At 40.9% G+C, this 20419-nt stretch overlaps 1 protein-coding gene across 1 annotated transcript in view; it reads left to right on the top strand.

The window, feature by feature from the left end:
- The first annotated feature begins 717 nt into the window (after positions 1-717).
- Positions 718-20419, top strand: part of COL24A1 (collagen type XXIV alpha 1 chain) — a 225307-nt gene continuing 205605 nt past the window's right edge. The window contains exons 1-2 of the mRNA XM_042463503.1: positions 718-1213; positions 14569-14633. Of these exons, the coding sequence (XP_042319437.1) occupies positions 1158-1213; positions 14569-14633 (121 nt within the window). The 5' untranslated portion in view covers positions 718-1157. The remainder of the gene's footprint in view (positions 1214-14568; positions 14634-20419) is intronic.

Genomic DNA, 20419 nt, shown 5'->3' with positions numbered 1-20419 from the left:
CTCTACTAAGCATTTGTAGCTCCTTCAGTGCAGTTCTATGGTCAGTGTCTGTTGGAGGTTGACCACAGAGTTACACTGGAGGACCTAGAGATTCCTAGAGAGGTGTCCTCTCAGGTAAAAACATAGTGTTTTTGTTGTTTGTGGTTTTTCCATATTCACAGGGGTCTTGTGCCCCTAACCCTAGCGAATCTGGAGGGACACATGTACAGTTGGCCTGTGCCACATGTGGGCTTCCCTTCCACAGCTTTCGGCAGACACCGAAACCACGGTACAATCTAAGGAATGGTGTGTGTGCCTGGTTGTTTTCAATGGGGTGCGAGCATATGCAGTTTCCCCCTTATGTGGGTGTCCCAGAACGGATCCCCTGTAAAGAAAGGGAGGACTGTACTGTGTGACCCTTGGTTGACCTGAGAGAGTCACACTTTCTCAACCTCAGAGGATGGCCATGGCAGATCCCCTCTGAAGAAACATGCCAAGAAAGCCCCATGATAGGTGCTTGCCTTAGGGTCACAACAACACCACCACCCCCAGCAGGGCTCCTAGTGCCCCTGGGTGTGAGGCTGGGGCAAGAGGCTGGCCTTTGGAGGCGAGGAGGAGGCCTGGCCTTTCGCCTCCTCTTCTTCTTCCCTCCAAGGGCGAGGGAAGGAGGGGAAGATGCTGCTGCTGCTGCTGGGGATGCGTTTGGTGAGGTAATGGCAAGGCAAGCGAGCGGTGAAATTTAACACCCAGCAGCAGCAGCAGCAGCAACCCCGGTGGAGGGGAGGCTTTGCTCCTTCTTCGCCTAGTGGGCTCCCTCTCTCTCTGTTGCAGGCTGCAGCCCTCCTTCTCCGCCTGGTCCTCCCTGGAGCACGACCTGCTCTCTCTCTCTGCCCCAGACCCCCTCCCCAACAGAAGAGGCGAGGAAGGAGGGCTCCTTGGCGCCACAGCCTCCCTCAGAGAAGCCACACAAGGCTTCCCAGGTGGGGAAAGGAAGAAGGACCCACTGAAAGCAGCAGCAGGAGGAAGGGTGCCCCCCCCCCAGCAGCCCTTCTTCAAGCCAAGCCAAGCTGCTGCTGCTGCTCTGGCGAGCTGGCTTTCATGGAGAGTACCTGAAGCCTGGGGCGCCTGGGGGCTCCTGTTTTCGGCTAGCACTCCGCTGCTCGGACAAATGCAGACAAATGCATTGGGGAGCTCAAAGGCCAAGGAGTGGAAGCAGCTCTCCCCCAGCAGCAAGGTGAGTGAGGAAGGAGGGAGAAGAAGGGGGAGCTTGCAGCACCTTTGGAGGCTCCCTGCAAGAAAGAAGTCGGGATGCAGCCACACGGGAGAAATAACCCGGTTTGGAAGCGCTTTAACTCTCTTTCTGGCTCAAGGCTATGGCATTCTGGGAGTTGGAGTTTGTTGTGGGGTCCTCTGGACCCCACAACAAACTCCAACTCCCAGAATTCCATAGCTGTAGAGCTAGACAAAGAGTTAAAGCGCTTCCAAACCGGGTTATTTCTCCAGTGTGGATGCAGGGGACCTAGGACCCATATGGCCCACTGTGTCTAAGGACCTAGGACTCACATGGACCATTGAATGAGAAGAATTTCCCCCTTATGGAAAAAAGAGGGGTGATAGTCTCTGCTCTCCAGAGGGATCTGGTGTAGCACCTTTGAGACTAGCTTGAAAGAAAGCAGGAGCTTTGGTAGACTTGAGGACTTGGTTGATGATGATTCAGTGGACCCTGTAAATCCTAGGTCCTTAGAAGTCAGATCCCCCTGGAGGCTCAAGTCTAGGAAAGCTCTTGCCATCACTTTCTTTCTAGTTGTAGGCTAGTTGAACTAGTTATGCGATCCCCCCCATACACACTGTTGCATGTTTTAATTAATGTGGTTTGCCTGAGGTTAACTGTTGGTTTGTTGTTGTTCCCATCCTTGATCCATGGGGAGATGTGGGTAAGAAATAACAACAACATCTTTTAGAGACTATCACCACTTTTTGGAAAGGGAAAATTCTTCTTATTCAGTGGGCCATGTGAGTCCTTCATCCTTTAGAAATAAAACCCTTGTAGGCTCAAGTTTAGGAAACCTCCTGCTACCAACTTCTTTCTTTCAGTTAGTCTCAAAGGTGCTACAAGATCCCTTTGCATGTTCATATGTTTATGGATCTCAGAGACTATCACCACTTCTTCTTCCTTTTTTAATAAAAAGGAAAATTCTTATCCTGTAGTGGGTCATACGAATCGTAGGTCCTTAGAAATAAGATCCGCCTGTAAGCTCCAGTCTAGGGAAGTTCATGCTACCAACATCTTTCTTTCACTTCATCTCAAAGGTGCAACAGGATCCTTTCACATACTGATTTCCCAGACTAACGTGGCTATATCTTTGAATTCATAAACAATATGAGGAATCAAACTATCCAATGGAGACCTTCTCCTCTGGCTGATGTTAAAGGCAGTCCTATGGCAGAGGAGGAAGAAGGCAGATGGAAGTTATTGGCGTGATTCCCAATCTTGACTAAAACAGCTAAACAGATGGAGGGAGTCCCTGGCTTTTCCTCTCCGTAGGAGCTTTTAGGAGGCTTGCCTCTCTTACAAAGACCCACAAGTGAGTTAGCTGCCTGGGCTGGAGCTGCTGTCCTTTCATATTTTTACTTCTTTTTTAAAAAAATATTTTTCCTTCAACACAGGGCAAATTTACTTTGTTTTTGTTTTTGTTGCCCTGATCATTAAGTAGGAAGCAGCTTAATGAATTAAAAAGTTAGGGTGACTAAGCAGAGAAAGTTTCTATCTCTTTAACCAGAGGTGGCTCTGTTGTCTTCACTTCAGTATTCTTCCCTAAGGATTTTCAGTGTGAATGTGTCAGATTTGCAGAACAGGAGTTCCCAAACCTTAATCTTACTCAAAGTGGCACTGGAACTTGTTTTGTTCAAATCCCAGTTGTGGATTGAACCTGTCACCCAAGACTGAGTAGCTCTTCTTATTTCCCCAACTGCCTCACTTGGCACTGATATGGGCAATAATCCTGTGATAACCCCTTCCATCCATTGCCATTGAACCTAACACTGTGCTTCAAAACATTTAAGATCCACTTATCCTCAAATTTTATTCTGCATGGCATCTTCACTTTGAGTTCTAGTATAGCAATCTCCTGAAAGCCTGTGGGGTATAGTGGTTTGGACTTTCGACTCTGACCCTGGTTCGAATCGACACTCAGTCATGGAAACCCACTGGGTGATCTTGGGCAACCCACGCTTTCTCAGCTTTAGAGGAAGGCAAAAGCAAACCCCCTCTGAACAAATCTTGCCAAGAAAACCCCATGATAGGGCCACTTTATGGATGTCAGAAGTAGGAAATGACTTGAAAAACAAAAACAATATTAGTCCCCTGTGAAGAACTGCTTCAGACGTGAACTAAGGCTGCATCTACAATGCAGAATTAATGCAGTTTAATATCACCTTGATTGCCATTGCTCAATGGAACGGAATTCTGGAATTTGTAATTTTCTGAGGTATTTAGCCTTCTCTTTCAGAGAACTCTGGTGCCACAACAAGCTATGAACTACAAATCCCAGGATTCCATAGGATGATATCAAACTGCTTTTATGAAACCCTTTTAATTCCTCAGTATGGCAGTAGCCTAAAGGTCCCAAAAAACTTAAGATACACTTATCACAACGTGAGCTTTTGTTAGCTATTCAGATACCATGGGAACTATTTGTTGGTTTTGGTGCAACAGACTAGCATGGCTACAACTTTGGCAGTGGTTACACTGAGAGATGCTTTGTCCTTTACAGTTTATTGGGCAACAACTAGTTGATGAGGAAGGATGTGTTGGGTTTTATGGACATTATGTATGAGACACTGTCCCAATCGAGAAAGCTGCATATTTTGATGGCCCCACTGAATGCACATTAGCATGACATAAAACACTGAAGGAAAATGTGGTTTTCTTTCTCCCTTTCTCCCTGGAACTAAACAGCTCTTGTGTGTCATTCTTAGAAAAGAAAGCATTGGATTTTCAAGTAGATTTGGCTGTGTGAAAGATTTGACTGCTCCTCCTACTCCTTCACTTGTTTTAAAATAAAGTTATTTAGTGGTGATGTGTGGCTATTTAAAGTGTCTGCAGGTATGAAACATGGCAGAACTGTTTTTGCTTTCCCAAGTATGCAGTCAGGGCACTAATAGCATGGAGAGAAAATATCATTTTGGAGATGGCTTACACACGTGTGTGTGTGCATTTGTGTGTGTTTATATGCCTATGAGGAAGGAAGGGGGAGGAGCAGATGACTGGAAAACGACACCCTCATTTTACAGACAAATGTTCCTCGGAGAAGTGGGGTTGCCAAAATGTAACATCAATCTGCTTCTCTCTGGTTCATCTTCAGCAGTCGTATTTTTCTTCCCCTGAAGGCAACAGAAGCAGAAAGGCATTTGTTGTTACTTGTGGTAACCTTAGGTGGGTTCGAGTTTCAAGCATGAAAAATCAAGGTGATCTTTCTGGATGCAGTTTGATTTGCCCTGGGCTTTGCACACTTTTCTGCTTAGAGAATGAACAGGCTCTATCGAGTAGCCAGTTCCTTAATGTAATACAGCAAGGTCTGTCCGGGTAGCTTTCTACAAACAAATCCCTTGGCATGTGAAGTAGTCTTTCTATGAAAGAGCTGAAGAGCAATGTGTCTACTTTCTTGGGATTTGCAAGGCTGACTCCTTTGTTTCATGCCTCATTGATTTGAATTTATCTCTGTGTGTCAAACTAATCTGTTCTTTAAGGGCCTAGTTCTCACTGCGTCTGGATCATACTACAGAATTGCAGGTGAGAACTCACCTGATAGAAGTCTCTGCTTCATTTTAAAAGCCCTAAACTTATTTTAAAAAGACTAGATATCAGGAAGGGGCAGAAGTAATCTTCCTGACAACTAATTGTTTGAGATGACCCTCATCTCTCCCCCATCACACACACACTAAAATTATTTTAAACTTCTGGAAGAATGAACAACTGAAGCCAAGTGCTTTGGAAACTCCATTCTTTGCCAGAAATAATAAAAGCTGAAATTGCACTAGAATTTCCAGATACTCTAAACATCATTCAGGAGCAATGTACGTTGCCACTGCTCACAAGTTATACTTTTACCCCATTAGTGTCACCATTCCCACCCCAGCTAGAGCGGGAAAATACATCCTTCTTTCATCTGCCTATGCAGATATTTTCTATATATCAAAATTTAGTTAGTGAGGATGGGGTTATATGAACCCACTTGTGCATTAAAAACTACATGCTAGGGGCTTACAGGACTGAGTGGGGTTAGCCAAAATTTCACGTTCAGAAAATTTTAGAAAGAGCCTGATGCGTATATCATGTTAGGGAGCTATGTGTATAGAGCTCCTCCCTCGTATGTGTTGGGGGGGGGGGTCCGGACCAATTGGAATACCCTCTTACATGGAGGAGCCCTATGTACTTTATCATCGTCACTAAATCTATGGCAGAGGATTTTTCTAACCCCTCCCCATTAGTCAGGCAGTGTATATGGAGTTTATCACACACACAGCGCTTCTGTCACCCAGACATCATCAAAATGGGGCGGAAGCGTCACGTGTGTGATCATCTGGCACTTCTAAAGTGTAATGCTATCGTTATTGCCATGGAATCAGCAGCAGAGAGTCCTTTTCTTATTAACGGATTAAATCGTTAATAAGAAAAGGGCTGTTTCCCTGATGATTCCCTGGCGATTCCATGACAAAAACGCTTCCGTTTCCCTTCAGTAGCGCCCGGCGCGATCACACCATGGACACTTCTACCCTGTTTTGATGACGTTTGGGCAACGGAAGCTCCTGGTGTGATAAACTCCTAAATTCCCTCTTTCTGCATCTGGTCCATCATGTCCCCATTTTCCTCCTCTCTAGCCTTTCTTATAACTGACAGTTTTGGGGAAAGCAGAATCAATTTCACCATTGTCCAGCTGCATCTCTACTAAAAGTCACAAGTTGTATTTTTTTAAGATTTAAAAACCTAGTATTATCACCAATTGCATATTTTGCACGAAGCTCTAGCTAATCCTGTATCTCTGTTGCTTATATTATATGATGCATGTATTTCTTAATCCATGTTGGCTCGTGTATCGCTCTGCATACATCTATACAAAGGTTTGATAGATGTGCAATGCACTAAAAGCACTTATGCTTTCTTTTAATAATCCTGGTTTGAAAAAGATTCCACTGTCAGATTAGTCTTTGACAGTCTTGAGCAACTCAGTATAGCCTAGTCATCTTGGAAAGTGGAGGAAGTTTAGTTTGGGCAGTTCATTTTGAGCTGCCAAGCATCATATGTACAGTGTAATACTGCTGCTATAAATTAAGAGAAATATGCTGATGTTATCCAGGCTGATTTTGATTGGTTAGCTCCCTCTTCTGATTGTAATTCTTCTATTTCCAGCATTGCTATTTATAACACATGTGAGCCTAACATTTCATCACAGGTCAGTTTTCTTACACTGATTTCAATGAAACTACAGTATATCATAGGATTTGTAAAGATCACAAGGGCCATCCAGTTCATCTCCGTGCCATACAGGAAGACACAACCAAAGCATTCCCAATAGATGGCCATCCAGCCTTTGTTTAAAAACTTCTAAAGAAGGAGATTACACTACACTGAGGCAGCGTATTTCACTATTAAACAGTTCTTACCGTATAGAAGTTCCTCCTAAGTTTTAGGTGGAATCTTTTTTCCTGTAGTTTTAAACCCATTCCTCTTTGTCCTAGTCTCTAGAGTTGTAAAGAACAAGCTTGTTCCATCCTCAATATGACATCCCTTCAAATATTTAAATATGGTTATAATGTCACCTCTTAACCCTTCTCTTCCCCACACTAAAGATTACCCAGCTCCCTAAGCTGCTCCCCATGGAGCATGATTTCCAGACCTTTCACCATTTTGATGATCCTCCTTTGGACACACTTCAGCTTGTCACTATCCCTCTTGCATTGTGGTGCCCAGAACTGTACACAGTACTCCAGGCAAGGTCTGACCAAAGCAGAATAAAGTAGTACTATTACTTCCCTTGTTCTAGACATTGGACTTCTATTGATGTATTGCCTTATTAGCTGTTGCATCACACTGTTGACTCATTTTCAACTTGTGGTCTACTAAGACTCCTAGATCCCTTTCACATGTACTGTTACCAAGCCAGGCGTCATCCATTCTATATCTGTGCATTTCATTTTTTCTGCTTAAGTTTAGTAGCTTACATTTCTCTCTGTTGAAATTTATTTTATTAATTTTAACCTAGCTCTCTAGAATCATAGAATCATAAAGTTGGAAGAGACCACTAGGGCCATCCAGTCCAACCCCCTGCCATGCAGGAAATCCAAATCAAAGCATCCCCAACAGATGGCCATCTAGCCTCTGTTTAAAGACCTCCAAGGAAGGAGACTCTATCACCCTCTAATCTGTCACAGTCTTTTTGAATTTTGATCCTGTCCTCTGGGGTATTAGCTACTCCTCCTAACTTGATCTCATCTGCAAATCTGATAAGCATGATTTCTATTCCATCTTTCAAGTCATTGATAAAGATGTTGAATAGCACTAGACCCAGGACGGAACCCTGTGGCACCCTACTAATCACTTCTCTCTACTGTATAACAAACTCCAGGAGAATATGGTCATTTCCCCATAAGGAGCCCACTACTTCTACCCCATTATCGAGGCCATCACTGTTGTTAAGTTAGGATCAAATCTAAAACAGACAATACTCTTGTTGCCTCTTCCACTTTCTATACAATGAAATTGATTACAAGCCAATTGAGGAATTTATTTAACCTTACATTTTTGGCAGAGTTTGACTTCCAACAAATATCAGGATAGTTGAACACCCCCATCACAAATACATCTCTCCTTTCCAAATATGTAGTCATCTTTTCCAAGAAGACATCATCCAAGTCCTCATTCTGGCTTGGGGATCTGTAGTACATCCACACAATGACTTCACTGTTGTTTCTTTTCCACTTACTTTTTACCCAGATGCTCTCAACCTGGCTTCCACCAGGTTTCAGTAATGCCTATTATATCATATTTGCTTGGTTGTGTTAAGAGTTCAAGTTCACCTTATTTATTTCTCATGCTCTGTGCATTAGTATAGACACATTTAAGACCATGGGCCATGCTTACAAGTACAGTATTAAGTCTTTTTCCTCCCACTGTTTTTTTTTTTAACTGTTTGCCTTGTTCTCTGTTAATGGTCAGGCTATTAAATCAATTTAAGGGTACTTTATTTTAGCTTGTTTATATTATGAGCAATTGGGGAAAACATTGTCAATATATCCCCTTACTGCCAGCAGTATATGTCAATGTGAATACAAACATTCACATTCCATTTGCATCACAGTAAGGCTGGATTAAATAGGTTTGAACAATTTGACAAGCCCTTATAATCTGTGGCATAGGAACTTCTGTCAAGGTTGCAAAAAACAAGGAAACATGTTTCCCACACTATCTGTAACATAGATTTCCAGATGTAAAAAACTACTGTAGGAGTTGGTCATGTAATCACCATTCATATTTTAGGATGATTAAAAATATTGGCATCGCTACTGTTTATGATATGTTCTTCATTCAGGAGATGGGCAAGTAAAATAAATTGTTTAGACATTAAGAATGGTAAAACTTAAGGCCCATCATGGATTGCAAGCTTAATATCAATGTGATGCTGCAACCCAAAATACTGGTAACATTTGAGGTTACATTAACAAATGTATTATCTACAAGATTCAAAAGATAATGGGCAAGTCACATGCTCTCAGCCTCATGGGAAGACAGTGGCAAACCCCCTCTGAACAAATCTTGCCACCAAAACCCCATGATAGGCCTTAGGGTTGCCTAAGGACTTGAAGGCAAACATTTGCCTTCTGCTAGGTGTTATCTGGTTTGCCTTAGGATCACCATAAGTTGGGAACGATTTGAAGGCACACAACAAGAGGAAATGGGGGGGGGGGGGGGGGAATTTAGTTAAGGCAGATACAGCTTACCTGTTCAGGGTTTTTTTTGAGACTTCAGGAAGGGTCTTGAGATCTGATCACCCTAAGTTCCTTCCAGTTTGATGTTAGGCTCAATTCAAAATTCTGGTGTTGATCTTTAAAGATTTAACCAGTATAAGAGTGAATACTTAAAGGAACACTGTTCCCCATCCGAAGATACTTATCACTTCTGAGTTGGGGAGGAGGGAGCATTCTCCACAATGGCACCCCAGCTATGGAAAGCTCTCTAGACATATTTATTTATTTGCCTAGAAATCATGATTGCCAAGCAATGTCTGCTCTGTTTTTCCTTTAATGGTAATGGAGCATGTCCAGAGGCAGAAAACCAAAATGGTAAAAGGTATGGAAACCATGCCCTCTGAGGAGCTGGGTATGTTTAGCCATGAGAAGAAAAGGTTAAAAGGTGATATGATAGCCATGTTTAAATATTTGAAGGGAAGTCGTATTGAAGAAGGAGTAAGCTTGTTTACTGCTGCTCTAGAACAGGGGTAGGCAACCCTTTTGAGTCGGGGGCCAGGTTGCTGTCCCTCAGACAACTGGGGGGCCGAAGCCAAAAAATAAATAATTAAATAATTTTTAAAAATTAAGTAAATAAATAAACCGGGACAAATGTAGGACAAAATTTTCAAATGGAAGGCACTTTTAAAATAAAAAATGGAGGACACATGAAAAAATTTGCTGATTTTTAAAAAAATGTTAAGACAAATGCATGTTTCTGAGGCTTCTATAGACAATTGCCCTACCATGCCCCTCGCGCAAGATGCCAAAGGCCCCGGCGGCAATCGGCGGCAGGACCGGGCTGGGGCCGGTCCCAAGGCCTCACTGGGCCGCATCCAGCCCGCGGGCCGCAGGTTGCCTACCCCTGCTCTAGAAACTAGGACACGGAGCAATGGATTCAAGCTACAGGAAAAGAGATTCCACCTAAACTTTAGGAAGAACTTCCTGATGGTAAGAGGTGTTTGACAGGTAATATGCTGTCTTGGAGAGTGGTGTTGTCTCTGTTTTTAAACAGAGGCTGGGTGGTCATTTGTCAGGGGTGCTTTGATTGTGTATTTCTTAATGGCAGGGGGTTGTACTGGATTACCCTTGTGGTCTCTTCCAGTCCTATAATTCTATTATTCTAAAAGTCCTTGTATTTCTTGCCTTTTCTTGCCTTTATGGTATTTAATAGGGTTGTTTGTGGGAGTCCCAGTTGAGTTTGGAATCTGATTCAACAGTTCATATCTGGAACTGAATCAGTCCAGATTCACTCAAACACATCCATACCAATCCAAGAAAAATAGGGAAATCCCTTTGGACTATATATGCCAGCTCTTAATGATGTGTGTGTTGAGTGAGTATTTCTTAGTGTTTATTTCTGGATTCCAAAGAACTGAAGGTAGAGAGAACATTACTGAAAAAGGAAGGTAGAGAATTCTGTTAATATACATTGTATATATATTCTGGTATGAGGTCAACCATGGCTGAACCATAATTTAGCTGTAATGCTTTGGGGCTGAGGGGTGGGTTGCATGCTATTTCATCTCCTTCTTCTTGTCCTTAGTTCTCAATTTCCCCCCCATGTAATAATAGCTGGATTAGGCAAACTGGTTGCTTAGAAATTAGTTTGCTTCCAAATCTGTATTGGAAATTATGGATTGCAGAGAATGGAAAGGATGAAAATAGAAACTATTTTATTTGAAAGTTCTAAAAATAATTTTGTATAGACATAACAATAATGACCATTGATGTAGTGTTATAAAATATAAAGACCAGCATAGGAGTTATTAGTTATGAATTACAGCCATTGTAGTGTTATTTCATTCAAACCACTTCCATGGAAAGACTGATTTCTCTGCCTGTTTGTTAGCCGTTTAGAAATGTGCGGGGGAGAGATGTGATCAAGAGGCCAGTCTTCTAAATTGATTCACCTTCTGTAAAGAAGTGAAGGGATGGCTGTGGTTTTAACAGTCATCTGAACTGACTGTCTTTTGGTCTTTATTCTTTTTCTTGTTTGAGTGATCATCTGTTCTTAATATTATCCAGGTACAGCTGTAGACTTTGAACATGCATTACTTATCTTTGTTCATAAGACAGACTTGACTAACTCACAGACAAATGAACTTTTCAGAAACGTAACTAAAGATGGTTTTAAAAAGGCATCTTTCAGACAAAAATATCAGTTTAAGGAACAGACATGTCAATACATCATTTATTACTGGAATATATATTTTACTATATCGGTTACAATAGGACATTTTAGCATTTTGTGAAGATGTTTATTAGAGTTATTTTATTGGTTAATTTGAAAAAAGTGCCTCTATTTTTTGCAGGGAACAGTACCATTCAGTGGAATTATTGATATTGATACCTGGGTTTTTGGATTAATAAATTGCAAATATCTATTGAAGATAGTCAGACACAGTGATACTAGTTATTTGTATGTCATTGTAAAACAGGATTTAACATTATGTACACAAGCTGAAATGAATCTGGCAGACATTTGGGGCATATGTGCATTCTTCGTCTCTCACACCACTGAGTTTAGTTTCACTTTCTATGAAAGCTAGTTTGTTGCAAAATTTGAATCAAAGATGGTTCTGTTGAATAAACTATGATTAATTAAACAAAACAGAAAAACAACTCAGGGTTTGAAACTGGCCTCTTTTGAAACTTATGTAAACTGTATTTTCTTTTAAATCATGTTATGCAAAGCAACAACAAGCAACAGCAAGTTATGCAAAGCAAAAGCAAGCTATCAACAGGTAAATTTAAACTGGACACAGGTCCTTCCTGTCACATGGGAAGAGTGGGAGGATCAGGGACACATATAGCCCAGTGCTAGGCCTTTTTCCAGACCACAAAAACAGAGGTAGTTTATTAGATAGTGAGAAGAGGCAGTTATTGTCTAACCAGCATGATAATTTTGTTAGAAAGAGGCACGTTATCCTTGGGCATCTTCACTATTTTGAAGTACAGAATACAGGGTTAAGCCTCCATTGCTTGGAATTCTAAAATCCAATATATTCCAAAAACCAAAACTATTTTCATGGGTGGCTGGGGTATTGACACCTTTGCTTTCTGATGGTTCAGTTTATACAAACTTTGTTTCATGCACAAAATTATTAAAAATATTGTATAAATTTACCTTCAAGCTGTGTGTATAAGGTATATAGGAAACAAATGAATTTTGTGCTTAGACTTTCTACAATGAACTTTTCTACAATATTTTCAGAATATATTTTTATTAATAATTTCTCAATTGGCATAATTGTCTGTTTCCAGTGTCTGTGTGATTGCTATGCCTGATTAATTCTCCTTCTTTGCTGAACAACATTGATTGCCATGGCAATGAACAAACATCAGAGTCAACCAAAATCCATTTAACTTATTTTGAGAGCAAAGCAAAGGATTCTATGAGAAGGATCAAGCTAATCATGTTTCCCCAGATGGTCTTCTTCCCATTTAATGAATTGTGACCTGGCCGTTTTGTGTTAAATATCATTATTGATATTGAGTTTGGTCTCCTCAATGGCATTAGGAATACCTAGGCATTCAGAACACAAGAAGCTGCAATGTTTATTATGCTGCAGTTTTTTAAAAAATATATAGTAATATAAGCTAGAGATAAAACAACATTAAACAAAACATTCTTCAGAGTTTATGCCTTCTTCATTAGTAAAATAAAAATCTCTTGAAGTATAACATCTGCAGCAGGTGTGTTTTCGCATTATATTTCATGTCAAAGGGAAGCCAGACAGGATTAATTTAGCTAAAGCATTTTCTCAGAAAGAACTTGTATTGTAAAAATGAATTATTGAAACAAAATCATGTTTTAACTGGGATTTCAGGTTGCTCGGAAGGTTTCTTAAGCCTTTAAGAGGTGTGTTGAGAAGCAGATATTCAGTAGGTGAGTCTTCTTTACCATTGAGGTGGATTGATGGGGATTTCATCTTCTGAATATCTGCTTCTCTTCTTCTCCAGACCTAGGAGTCTTTACTTGAAATATCTGCTAACTCTGCCTGAATATTTGGATAGAAACAATAAAGTTGTCATTCCCATTGCAGTTTGCTCCGAAGCAGGATTCGGGGCAAACGGCCTTCGTTCCCATTTGAACCCGCTTCTGATACTCTTTGGATTGATTCCAGGAGGAAAGAAGCGGGGCAAACACAAATAACCCGGGGTTTCTTTACAGTAGTTCCAAAGTAGGGTTGTTTTTTGAGAAAAATCCATTCTGATGCATGCCCAGTAAGTGGGAATGCCAGATCAGAATTGGGTTTTTTTGCATTAGAATTGATTGCAAAATCAGTCTTTTGCTAAAGCAACAAGTGAATTTTGGGTTCCTTCCTTTTCAACACCCCCCCCCCCCCCCCATCCACTGATTTATGTTCTAGTCTCTGGAGTAGAGATGGTTGAGATGTTAGCTTGTTTCCTGCTACTCCAGAGACTAGAACATAAATCAATGGATTCAAATGTCTGGAAAAGTGATTTCAACTAAACATTAGGGAGAACTTCCTGACAATAAGAACTGTTTGACAGCAGAATAGGCTTCCTCTGAAGGTAATAGACCTTCCTTCTTTGGAGGTCTATAAACAGAGATTGAATGGGCATGTTTCAGGAGAGTTTCAGCTCCCTGTTCCTGCATGAATTAGATGGCCTTCATGGTCTCTGCCAACTCATGAGTATGAAATAGGTGTGCAAGTGCATATGTATGATAGAGAGAATGTCCCCCTTCAAGGTTAGTCAGGCATATGGCCTGTCTAAGTTTAGCCAGGAAGGAATGTGCTCCCCTTTTAAGAAATGTTCTCTGACCCTGTATTACAAAAATAGAAAGTCTCAGGAGATGGTAGTTTATACTGCTCAATTCAGTATGTGCTGAAATATATAATAAAATTGCCTAACCCATGAAAAAAATGCACAGCAGTCCCAACCCAAGATGCTTTATTGCCTGAGGCAAAGCATGAACTAGTGCATTCCCTCTGTTCCATGTACAGAAGCAAATCAGATTGACAATTGATCTTGGATATGGAAATGTAGGGATGTTAACTAAGATTGAGAGAGCTATTCTCTTTGTTTATTTCCTTGTACTGTGTGTGTGTTTGTCAACATCCTCACATTTGTACATTACATTTGTATTCAAAGGGATAGCCATTTTAGTCTGTTTTAGTAATATAAGACGTAAAGGAATCCAGTTGTACCTTAGAGACTGACTGGCAAGAAGAATTTCTAACATAAGCATACATTTTATGCTAGAAATTTCACCTTCCCAGTTGGGAAGTACCAAAGGTGCTACTGAATTCCTACCTTTAATTTTTCTTCATCTAAGAAAGGGTTTCAAACAGAAAGAAAGGAAGAAAGAGGTGTGCAGGTGGAAAGAAAATGAATAGGGATAATGGAGACACATAGCTTGAGTGATAGTTGAGAGTTGACTTGACACCCATCATTGCTTCTAGTCTTCTGGTTTGGGAAAGTCTGGAAAAATCTCATCCAAGGATCACACAGTGAATGTTAAATAAGGGCTTTCATACCTTGAGATTCTACATTATCAGTTTTTTGTGAATTTTTTTCTTGTTGAATGTAATAATATTTTCCTTCTTTTCTTAGGAAAGCTGTCCTCCTTTTTCTTACAACATGTATAATTGTGGGTGCTACACAAATACACGAAAAAGGTGAGAAATGTTTCATATTTTGTTACAGAATGTTCAAATGATTTTCCTTCTGAGAAAGAGAATAGTAGCTATGATTTTGGTAGGGATGACTTGAAATCCAGTTTTTAAAGGCCATTTGTCCAAATGCCAGATAGAGTTATAGTGAGTGCAAAAGTTTAAAGAAACCAATTTAGGACAGTTGACCTTTTCAGAGTTACTCATATTTTCTGTCTATGAAATTGCTTACATATTTAGGCAAACTTCATATAAAAAGAAAGTCTTGTACATAGTAAAGGCTTTGATTGTGACTTCATTGCATGTGGGTGTTTTGGGGGTGGCAAGTTGAAGCTCAAGTACCTTTCCACTTCTTGGGACTTTCCAAACTAAATCAAATAACATAATAAGTGCTTAGTTCCAAACTTGCATTTTAAAGCCCCCTCCCCCTCAATTTGCTTTTTTGGTCTGTTCATCCCCCAGCCCACCCCTATTTTCATATGGTTTAAAAAGTATGACTTTTTTGTTTGTTTGTTTGGTTTTTGTTTGTTGATGGCTATTGTTTATGTGTATTTAGAGCAATGGTCCCCAAACATTTTCAGGCTACCACCCCTTTTCATATTGGGTGACAACCCTAGCGCATCTCTCCCCCCCCCCCCCCCCCCCCCCCCCCAAGGCAGGGGGGAAGGGAGAGCTTTGTGTACCTCCCCCCTATTCCCTATTGCCTTGACTAGCTGGCTTGAGCTAGCTAGCCAAGGGAAGGGGGAGTGGAGGAGAGCTTGCACGGCCTGCCCCCTCCCTTCCCTTTTGCCTCAGAACCAGCCCATGCCTTTCTTACCCAAAGAGGCTTTCCTCCTTGGGCTCCTTGCAGGGAGAAGCTGAGTAGTTTCTGAAAACAGTGGGTGTGGCAAGTATTTTGGTGCCTAGAGAGATTAGGGAGCAAGGAAAGGGGAAAGAGAGGGTCTGTTTGCTCTGCTCCAAGGTGAGGAAAAGCCAGAGGAGCCATGCTGGGTCTCTTGTCTTGCAGCCTGGATGGACAAATGGATGGGCCCAGAATGCTACACAAAAGAAGTTGCATGCAATCTAATCCCCACAATTCCCTGCCACCCTCCTTTTTCCTCACTGCCCCTCTGCTGCCCTCCCTCCCAGCGCCTCCCTGGAGCTTTCCAATGCCCCCAGGGGGCTGCTACCGCCCACTTTGGGAATCACTGATTTAGATTATTGATGAAGAGATAGGTGCTTGTTCTGGGATGGTAATTTCTAGACTTAACTTTAAGGACTTTGTCTCACTTTTAATGGTGTAAAAGGATACAAAGTGATCCAGCAACACCTTTGAGGCTACTTGAGAAGAACGTATTTCTGGCATAGCTTTTTGTGGATATAGTCCACTTTATCAGATGCATCTAATGAAATGCACTGTGTCCACAGAAGCCTTCTAGCACCTGTCAACTTCTTTTCTAGCAATCCAGGTATCAGACTGAATCTCATGGAAATTGCATGTTTGAATGTTCCATGGTGGAAAACAAAAGTTCTGTTCATGTCAAAGACACACGTTGTGTCTGCATGGGCCAAATATCCCTGCATGTTTCCCCTATCCTCATAGTGAGTACTTCTGATGATGCTGGGCCCTATTCCTGATTCTGGTATGAACTATGTGGATTACGTATGGCCACCTTATACCACCCTTATGAGGGATTTTAAAAAACTCACCTTTTACTCCAGTTCTTCCACGAAAATCCAGAGTGCTCTGCAGCAGTAGTGGGTGGATGTTTATAATGCTTCTCACTGTACTTCCTGCCACCACTGCACATTATTCCCTCTGAAGTCAGAACGGGGTGCACAGCAATGTGGTTGATGCTGGGTGCCTCATTTTTGGCATCAGAGGAAGCAACTTTAGGAGATGGTGGTGGAATGGTGGGACACTATGTAGACAGCCACCCACTATTATTCCAAAGTGCACAGGTAACAGGTGGACATTGAGGCAGCTTCACCATCAGAATAGTCCAGGCTGCTCCTGGGGTATTCTGGCCATGCAGATACCACCACAGTGAAACTACACAACTCCTCTTTAATGTCTGTTTTTCTTTCTTTTGTGAGCTACTGCTCGTCCTGCTCCTATTCCTCTACAGAATATAGCAGGGGTAGGCAACCTGTGGCCCGCGGGCCGGATGTGGCCCGGCAAGGCCTTGGGACCGGCCCCAGCCCGGTCCTGCCGCCGATTGCCGCCGGGGCCTTTGGGGGGCAATTGTCTATAGAAGCCTCAGAAACATCCATTTATATTAACATTTTTTTAAAAAATCAGCAAATTTTTTCGCGTGTCCTCCATTTTTTAAAAAAGTGTCTTCCATTTGAAAATTTTGTCCTACATTTGTCCTGGTTTATTTATATATTTAATTTTTTTTAAAAAAAATATTTAATTATTTATTTTTTGGCTTCGGCCCTCCAGTTGTCTGAGGGACAGCAACCCGGCCCCCGGCTCAAAAAGGTTGCCTACCCCTGGAATATAGGGTTGTATTTAATCATGTGACAGCTGTCTAATCATGTTACAGCTTGAAAAGGGAAGAGACCTGCATTGGTGGATGTTACTTTTGCAACTCCCAGAATCTCCTAGCCATCATGGCCACTGAGGGATTCTGAGAGATGTTGCCCAAAAAATGCAACTTTCCCAAGTTTAGCTGTAAGGAATTGTTTGTGTATATTAGAACTGCAAGTATTCAGAAGTAAGTGACTTAATTCCATGCTACATGTAAAGATATACTTTTCATTCTGACCAGTGAAGACATCTAAAAATTATGCACTTCTTTCTTTGGAGGAAGACGTAATTATTTATATGGTTAAACAGACATATGCCGCCTAGGAATGGAGAAGGCCTTAGGTTGCATTTACATGGCAGAATTAATGCAGTTTAACACCACTTTAGCTGCCATGGTACAATGCTGTGGAATTCTGGGATTTGTAGTTTTGTGACATGTTTAGGCTGCTCTGTCAGGAAGCTCTAGTGCCACAACAAACTATAAATCCCAGGATTCCATAGGATGTAGTCATGAAAATTAAAGTGGTGTTAAACTGCATTAATTCTTCAGTCAGCAACACCCTTAGTCTGATGCAGACTTCCCTGTACTCTCCAGATGTGTCAGACTATAACCTATATTATTCTCAGCAATTTCCAGAGATGTATTTGTTACATTTGTATTTTGCTATCCTCCCAAGATGCTGAAGACTGTGTAAATGATTCTACTTTCCATTTTATCCTTGCAGTCTATGAAGTAGAAAACATATCCAGGGGTAGCCATGTTGGCCAAATAGCAAAGTACAGTATCATCCAAAATCCAAAAAACAGTGATATCTTTATTGAGCCAACCAAAATGCAACTATATATGTTACAGACTTTACTTTGGCCAGAAGCAGGAGGCATCCACCTGCACAAATACCCTTCCATACCATCAGAACTGAGGACAACAACCATAATATCTTGACTAGATGCAGGGGGCCATGACTAAAATTGTCATTTTTCTTTCTTTCTCCTCTATGATTTTTAACATCTTCGCTTGATAAAGAAGCCAATGGGGTTTTAAAAGTATGCAGCATGCATAATGTGCATTTTATTTGGCCCAATAATGGTATCACTGTTTTGTCTATGAAGTCGGTTAGGCTGAGTCACCAAACCAGTTTAAGATTGAGCAGCAATTTGAACTTCTGGTTGTTGGATCTTCTTCCAATAATGTTACAACTGCTAATGGTGGTGGCTTGGCATAGAAGAATTTGTCTGAGATCACATTGGCTACTTAGGATGCACACAAACATTGGGTCATGTACATGATATTAATTAAAAGAAATGAGCAGCACATCTGCCATTAATAATATATATATATATATATATTTAAATTGCTTTATGATGTTGTTTGAGGCAGTGAGTAAAAATCCCAAGCTCAGAGCCTGTTTAGAGGCATAAAACTAACCTTATGTCCATTAGGAGATCCTTTCTTTTACAGGCTCCAATCTTTGATTTTATTATATACATGTGTATTATTTAAAGCATTATTTGCTTGCCCCAAGCCCTTTACATGTGACAGTCTAAAAAGTGTGTTGGCAAATCTGTATTTCAGTATATGCATCCCTCTCCCTTCCTCTTTCTCTAAGAACAGAAAATTCTTTCAAAATACAAGTTAAATTGAAGCCATGTGGCATGTAGAGGGAAAAGCAGTTTCATGGCTTTTCTAACCATGCTTCTTTAGCTAGGGATGGTGTGTTAGAGGGATGGGTTATCCATGCTGTAAGAAGATGATTAATGAACTCTGCAGGCAAACAGGGAGGAAAGCATTAGTCTCCTGAGCTTGAAACAAGCCATTTTCAAGATGACAAACTATAAATATTTGTTGCAGATCTCCTTTGATTTCTTCTTCTTTTTTAATTTATAGAGTAACTGAAGTCAGATACTGACATCTGTGCAGGGGAGAAAGAGAGTGATCATTAAATGGACATATGTAGATAAAGCATAACACCTGGGCTGGATTTCATGTGTTCCAAAAAGCCTTTGTTTTTGAACATTATTATATTTAGAAAGAATATTTGAATACTGTACGTGGCTGTGATTTTCTATACTTCCATGTGGATCAGGCTTCAAGGTCTCCCTAAAGAAGTGTGGGCAGTTGCTAGATGTGGAACACATCCTCATCGGCTGTGCCATACTTCAGTAATAATGCAGTTTGACACAGCTTTAACTGTCCTGGCATCATCCTATGGAATTTTGAGATTTGTAGTTTGTCGTGGCACCAGAGCTTCTGACAGAAGGCTAACGATCTGACAAAATTACAAATCCCAGAATCATGGAGCCATGGCAGGTAAAGTGATGTCAGAGTGCATTAATTGTGCAGGACTGAAACAGCCATACACCAAGTTTTGTTTGTGTATTCATTAGCTTCCCAGGTGAAAGGATAACTGGCTTTCTCCCTTTTTGACTCACATTGATGGAAGAATGTGTTAAAATCAAGTTCCCTGCTGCTTCTGTTGGATTAGAGCAAAATGCAACAGACTCCCTTAGTCAGTAGTCCAGTACTGAGGGGGGTACTGTTAGAATAGGAACAAGATTTATAACTTTAGTCATTATAGGGTTAATGGTAAGTTACTGAGATAGAAATGATTTTCAGCTGTATGTATAATCAGCTGCTGAGCCTTCATAAGGTTAGTCTTCCTTAGTGCTCTCAATCACTCACTCTCTCTTTCTCTTAGCCTTTTTTCTTTTGCGTTATATTTGTTGTTACCCTGCTTCAATGTAGTTTTTATTATTTGATATATTTGCTATTTTGCATTATTCTGTTTGCCATCTTTTTATATAAATAAATAAAATAACACTTTATTTTTACCCTGCCTCTCTGTCAGAAGACAATTGGAGGCGGCTTACAATAAAAATCATTTTGTATCTTTTGTATATGTTGGCTTTCAGTAGTTTTGTTATATACTGTACATTGTTTTGTTATTTTGCAAGCAGATATAAAGATTATTGATTTTGGCTTTACAGTTCCATTGTTTCAACAGGTACTACTGTTGAAGGTACTAATGGTTGCTGTTGCTGAGTGACTGGAAGTGGCAGCTTTTCTGTTTGCTAAGAGTGTTGAGCAAGATGATGACTCCTTACAGAAATAAGCAGCCAGCTCTAGATTTAGGATATCATGAAAGAGTTAGAAAATGGTTTAATCTACTATATTTTTACTACCAGGGCTGGAGAGAAGCGATTGTGGGATTTTCAGCTTTATATGCCAAAATAATTTGGCTGGCTTTCATTGATTTGGGAGGAATCCAAATGGAGCAAAAGT

This window comes from Sceloporus undulatus, chromosome 4 (genome assembly GCF_019175285.1).
Source record: "Sceloporus undulatus isolate JIND9_A2432 ecotype Alabama chromosome 4, SceUnd_v1.1, whole genome shotgun sequence".
Lineage (NCBI taxonomy): Eukaryota > Metazoa > Chordata > Lepidosauria > Squamata > Phrynosomatidae > Sceloporus > Sceloporus undulatus.
The sequence above is the reverse complement of the archived record's forward strand: the minus strand, read 5'-3'. Positions and strand labels throughout refer to the sequence as shown.